The following is a 6,000-nucleotide window of genomic DNA, read 5'->3' as shown; positions in this document are numbered from 1 at the left end:
TGTGCCCGTGGCTTTGTATCTGAGCTTTACAACTGCAGTGTGAGGAAAACATTTGATGGAGTTTTGCTTCTTTTGCCTGGTTTGTCCTTGCTGCAAACCTGCTTGACCTGTTTTTTTTTTGCCCTTTCCTTTCTTTTTTTCCTACTGTGACAACAGCAAGCTGCTTGCAACAGAAGTGGAAAACGAAACCTTTTCCAGATCAGGGAGGGGCCTCACAGCCACTTTGGCCATAGGCACTTGGGTCTAAAGGTTTAGCATGCACCTATTGAAGTGGAATCAACACCACATCAGCACGGGGTGAATGCATCTGCTGCGGGGGAGGGCTGGTGCCCAGCTCTGCCCTGCTCCTGCGAACTCCCCTCACCTCAGCACTAAAGCACAAAGCCACCTTTCTGCTTGGCTGCCCTGACCAAGCCAGATGGTCCTGGCCATTCCCTGCGATGTGCTACCTCTGCCTACCTTCTGTTGCCAGGTGTGGCCAGCACCTTTGCTGCCTGTCTCCTCCTGGCCATCTCCCTGTGCCTTGTGGCCATCGGCATTCGCAGCTCCCATCTTGGCAGGGCTCCCATCTCTCCTCCTCAGTTCTTTCTGCCTTTGCCCTTTACTTCTCCTTTCCCTGCCACACACCGGTTTACACCAGTCTGCACCGGTTCACGTGCTGGTCCTGTTCCTTCTGGCCCCACCTGGTTTGCTGAGGTACTTCTTCCTAGGGCTAGTGCAGCATTCCTGTAAAGCAGTGGAAAAAAACCCATCTGGGTGCTGCTGGCAGGGGAGTGCCCCTCAGCCCTAGTGCAGCCAGGCACTGGGCTCAGGCACGGTTGTGGACACTGTGGCCCCAGTGCAAACAGGGCTAAATCTTTGCCTGAGGACGAGTGGACAGAGGGAAAGGCCACCACAGGGACAAGAGCATCTAAATGAACTGACACAAAGGAGAACTTTCTCCTAACGTCCAACCTAAATCTCCCTCATGATGAAACTTTAAGCTATTTCCTCTCCTCCTCTCCCAGGGAGCAGAGCCCCACCTGGCTCCAGCCTTCTCTCAGGGAGCTGTAGAGAGCAGTGAGATCTGCTCTCAGCCTCCTCTTCTCCACACTGAACACCCCCAGTTACCACAGCTGCTCCTCCCCAGCCCTCTTCTCTAGACCCTTCCCCAGCCTGGTTGCATCTACTTCATGATCTCCCGTACCTTGGCATGTTACAGGAAAGCCCCCACCAAGCCCATCCTGACTCATTCTGAGCATTCTTTATTGCAGTAGTTTCCCCAGAGCCTGTGACGGGCACATGGGCTCTGTTGATTAACCACCTCCAGAAAGCAAGTCAATGCATGCTTGGCCACATCATCACATTGGCTGCAGCCATCTGAATGTCCCCAGCCAAACAGCAGCCAGAAGAACCAAACAGTGAGACTGGAGGGGAGCAATGGCAGCAGCAATGTGAAGGTCATGGGAGGCTACCTGCTGCCCTCCTTTGAAATGTCAGCCTAGGCAACCAATCCACCTGGGCTGGGCTTTCCCAGGAGCAGCTCTGAGCAGAGGGACCAAGGCTTTTACCAGATTGTCCGTCTGACGTTGGCCCAGGGAGAGTTCTTCATTCCCTGAGCTTCCTTCACATCCCTCCACTCCAGCTTGATGTCTGGAACCTCATCTTCAGGCTCGGGATCCTCACGGACAGTCCCCTCAGGCAGTGCCACCACGATGGGCAGGGGGCCTTGCTCCTCCCGGAACTCCACCACACACAGCCTCTTCTGGTTGGCCAACTCTTGGTGACTCTCCTGGGCATGGGGAAGAGACAAGAAATCAAAGCAAGAGGCCGTTGGAAAAAGTTCCTTCCTGCCTTTCTTGTACTGGAAGGTTGCTCTAAGGTCTCTCTAGAGCCTTCTCCAGGCTGAACAGCTCCAACTAACACTTCTCATTACAGTAACAGCTCCATCAAACTGACTTTTAGCATTGCTGGTTTCAGAGATTCATAGACTCATGGCATGGGTTGGGTTGGAAGGGACCTGAAAGCTCACCCACTTCCAACTCCCCAGTCATGGGCAGGGATATCTCCCACCAGCCCAGGTTGCTCAAGGCCTCATCCAACCTGGCCTTGAACACCTCCCTGGGCAACCTGTGCCAGTGTCTCACCACTCTCACTCTCAACAATTTTCCTCATCTCCAGTCTCAATCTGCCCTCCTCAAGCTCCAATCCACAATGCTGGTTTACTTCAGGTCAACCTCTACATGATGGTGCAGGACCCAGCCCTTGGCCTTGCTGAAGCTCATCCCATTGGCCTCAGCCCATGGACTCAGCCCAGCCAGGAGGCTTCTCAGCAGCAACATGTGAGAGGCTTCCTCAAGCCTGATGGAGCTCACAGACTGAGGAGCATCTCTACCTAACTCAGTAGGCAAAGAGGACCATGTAAGCCCTTCTCCTCTGAGACCATCCTGGCAAAGCTGGCTAGGGGAAGGTGACAACTCTGCCCACCACAGCTTTGCAGGGCTATACTGGGACTGAAAGCAGCTTCATCCTAGCAGCTCCCAAGACTCTAGGACCAAATGAGAGAAGAATTTCAAAAGGAATGGTGGCTCAAAGGCTCAGATGAAATCAAAGAACCATTAAGGTTGGAAAAGAATCTTAAGCCCAACCATAACCCAACGACCAGGTCCAGAGAGACATCTCCATAGTGGCATCAGTGACACCACCTCCCTGACTCATTCCAGAGATCTTCATCACCCTAGCAGCAGAAGCAGCTGTGATGGTCAGCTCTCAGGCAACGAGCACTCAGAGCACAGACGACTAAGGAGCAGCAGCAGCCGCCGCCAGAGCTGGGCACGGACTCCCTCTGCTGGTGATTTTTCACATGGCACCAAAAATACCAGAAGTGAAAGCCCAGAGATCCTGCGTCTCCTAGAGGTACCCGGAGAGTTCCACGCAGCTGTTTCTGGATGGAGAACTTCCCATAGCTGCTGAGGAATCACTCACAACCTGATTTTGCTTGCTCTTGGGAAATGACTTCATTTTAAGCCTAGAAAAATGATCTCTTTGACTCCAAAACTCTGACAGTATCAACCCCCTGACCTAACCCAGAAGAGCCACTGAGGAGAGCAACCTACCTGCTCAGTCAAACCTTTGAAGAGAGCCCTGGTGATGTTGATCAAGTTTTTGGATCCAGTCACCTTGGCATACATGTCCTGAATGCCAATTAGTTTGCAGATGGTGATGATAGCTCGGTGGCAGTGAAGACCATACCCTGGGGGAGAGAAGAAAGCAATTAACATCACCTGATTAATTGTAAGCATGCCACTCAGCTAAGGAGGACAGGACTAAGAGCTCTTCCCCGTTACTGTGGTTGCCCAGCATGTTAGGTCACATCAGTGCTCAGAGATGGCATTCTGGGACCATGAGTCACAGCAGGTCTGTCTGGTGGAGGCTGCTGGGTGGCCTGGTGAGACCTCACCTTGCACTGTTGTGTGTCCTGCTTTCCAGGCTTGCTTCCCAATGGCCTGAGCTTTCATCACTTGGATCCAAGCAGATGGAGAGTGGATCCTGCCACTCTGCTCTGCTCTGCTGAGACCTCACCTGCAGGGCTGGGGCCAGCTATGAAGACCCCAGCACAAGACTGATGTGGACCTGATGGAGAGAGTCCCAAGAAGACTACAAAGGTGCTCAGAGAGCTGGAGAACCTCTGCTGTGTAGACAGGCTGGGAGAGTTGGGGCTGTTCAGCCTGGAGAAGAGAAGGCTCCAGGCAGACTTTAGAGCTGCATATCTGAAAGGGACCTAAATGAAGGCTGGGGAGGGACTGTTCAAAAGGGCTTGGAGTGACAGGACAAGAGGCAATGGTTTGAGAGTGGAGCAGCACAGAGTTAGGTTGGACCTGAGGAGGAAGTTGTGCAGAAGCAGAGTGGTGAGACACTGGCACAGGCTGCCCAGGGCTGTGCTTGAGGCCCTGTCCCTGCAGACCTTCAAGCTCAGCCTTGTTGTGTCCCTCTGTAGCCTGCTCTAGCTGGAGGTGTCCCTGCTGAGTGCAGGGGGTGGACAAGATGCCCTTGGAGGGTCCCTCCCAACCCAATGCAATCTATGACTCTATCTTCCCCACTCCTGGTGTGCATGAGGTGTCCAGGTGTTTACACAGGCACACTTTAAGATGGCCTAGGTGGTGAGTAGGGGGGCTCAGGTCTGGGCCAGGGTAGCAGATGGGGAGGAGGTAAAGCCAGATAAAGCCTGGACTTGGGAATGTGGAGTGCCTGAAGGACAGCTGTGAGAAGGAAGGGGTATGAGGTAGAGAACATCAAGGTGAAACAGCAGGGCACCTAGGAAGTGTGTCAGAGGGCCAAGAAACTGGGCAGAGGCCATGCTGGTACTTGAGGGACCCACAAATGTGTGGGCTTTGTGATCCTGCAGAGTGCTGTGTGTGCTTGCTCTGTGATCTGCTGCTGCTCCAGGCAAAGAGGAGAGCATCTGCCTGTGGCTTCACTACTGTCGGAGAGCAAAAGGAGAGCCACAAGCCTGGGTGGAGGCCATGGCTCCTTGGGAAGGGCCCTGGGCTGAAGTGGCTGGAGGAGGTGGCTGTACAACTAACGCCAGTGAAGAGCAGACCTGTGAGCTGACACCTACCAGGCATGGACTCACTGCCACTCACAGCCACCCTACTGCAGCCTGGAGGAGCACCTGCCTGTGCTACAGCTGGCAGCAAAGTGAAGAGCAGCAGCACAGATGGAGAAAGGACAGCACTGCTGCCATGCAACAGCCAGCTGCTCTGTGTGATGGCATGAGGCAGGACCACACGGCAAGGTAGGTAATCCCACTGGATTCCACACTGGGAGCTCTTGGTTTGAGGGAAAATAAAGCAGTAATGGCCCTGAGGAAGCAGCAGGCTGGGTGGTGTCCTGCCTCCAGTTCATGGCCAAGGCAGTCAAGGGAAGCCACCTGCCCACACTATCCTAGTGTGAACTTGGGAGGGACAGGCACACAGAGGTGGCTTGCACCCTGAATCCCATCTGAAACACTTCCACTCCCACCTCTGAATCTCTTCTTGACAAGAGAGCTTAAAAACCCACTGGAAAAGAACAGAAAGGAGCTTATCAGGACTCCAGAGCACACATGGGTGACATGAAGGGAAGGAAAAGCTGCAGGACTGCTTTTGCCCCCAACATCTATGCTTGGCCATATCTGGGTGCCTCAGAGCTGAACACACTACAGCAAACATGGAAGAAAACCACAAATGTAGCTCCCATCAGTGCCAGAAGGACCATCCCCAGCTTCCAATACCAAAGCCATGGCAGCAGCAGCAGCTATTGCTAATGGAAAACAACTGATCACCTTCAAGACATCAGGTAGGGCAGACTAGCACCAAATGATCTGTCTGAAGCAAACAGGTAGAGCACAGATCTCACTTCCTCAAACACCAGGCAGTGAGTAACAAAGCTTCAGCACTGCCCAGTAGCTTTAATTACCTTTGTTCTGCCTCTTCATGTGGATGGTTGTCCTTTTGAACTTCACTTTGATGTCGTGGTAAACTGCAGGGGAGGGCAAAAAAGCATGAGAGAGAGACTCTTCCTTCTAGCAAAGCTTCAGTTCAGCATGTTTAAGGATTCATAAGAGTCACAGAAAGGTTGGGGTTGGAAGGGGACTTAGAGATCATCTACTCCAACTCCCCTGCCATGGGCAGGGACTCCTCTCAACTAGACTTGGTTGCTCAAGGCCTGGCCTTGAACACCTCCAGGGAGGAGGCAGCCACAACCTCCCTGGGCAACCTGTGCCAGAGTCTCAGCACCCTCACACTCAAGAACTTCTTTCTCAGCTCCAGTCTAACCCTGCTCTGCCTCAGCTCCAAACCATTCCCCCTTGGCCTGCCTCTTGATACCCTCAGGAAATGTTCCTCTGCAGCCTTCCTGCAGGATCCTTTTAGGCACTGGCAGGCAGCTCTAAGGTCCCCCTGGAGTCTTCTCCAGGCTGCACACCCCCAGCTCCCTCAGCCTGTGCTCACAGCAGAGCTGCTCCAGCCCATGGAGCATCTC

General features: G+C 53.4%; 1 protein-coding gene across 2 annotated transcripts in view; it reads right to left on the bottom strand.

Moving 5' to 3' along the window:
* Positions 1 to 1,228: 1,228 nt before the first annotated feature.
* Positions 1,229 to 6,000, bottom strand: part of MRPS5 (mitochondrial ribosomal protein S5) — a 36,249-nt gene continuing 31,477 nt past the window's right edge. For both annotated transcript variants that reach the window (XM_064146231.1, XM_064146232.1), the window contains 3 exons: positions 5,437 to 5,499; positions 3,096 to 3,232; positions 1,229 to 1,771 (listed from right to left, as the gene is read on the bottom strand). In XM_064146231.1, coding sequence (XP_064002301.1) covers positions 1,547 to 1,771; positions 3,096 to 3,232; positions 5,437 to 5,499 — 425 coding nt within the window. In that variant the 3' untranslated portion in view covers positions 1,229 to 1,546. The remainder of the gene's footprint in view (positions 1,772 to 3,095; positions 3,233 to 5,436; positions 5,500 to 6,000) is intronic.

Source organism: Pogoniulus pusillus, chromosome 7 (genome assembly GCF_015220805.1).
Source record: "Pogoniulus pusillus isolate bPogPus1 chromosome 7, bPogPus1.pri, whole genome shotgun sequence".
NCBI lineage: Eukaryota > Metazoa > Chordata > Aves > Piciformes > Lybiidae > Pogoniulus > Pogoniulus pusillus.
This window is presented reverse-complemented; position numbering and strand designations above follow the sequence as displayed.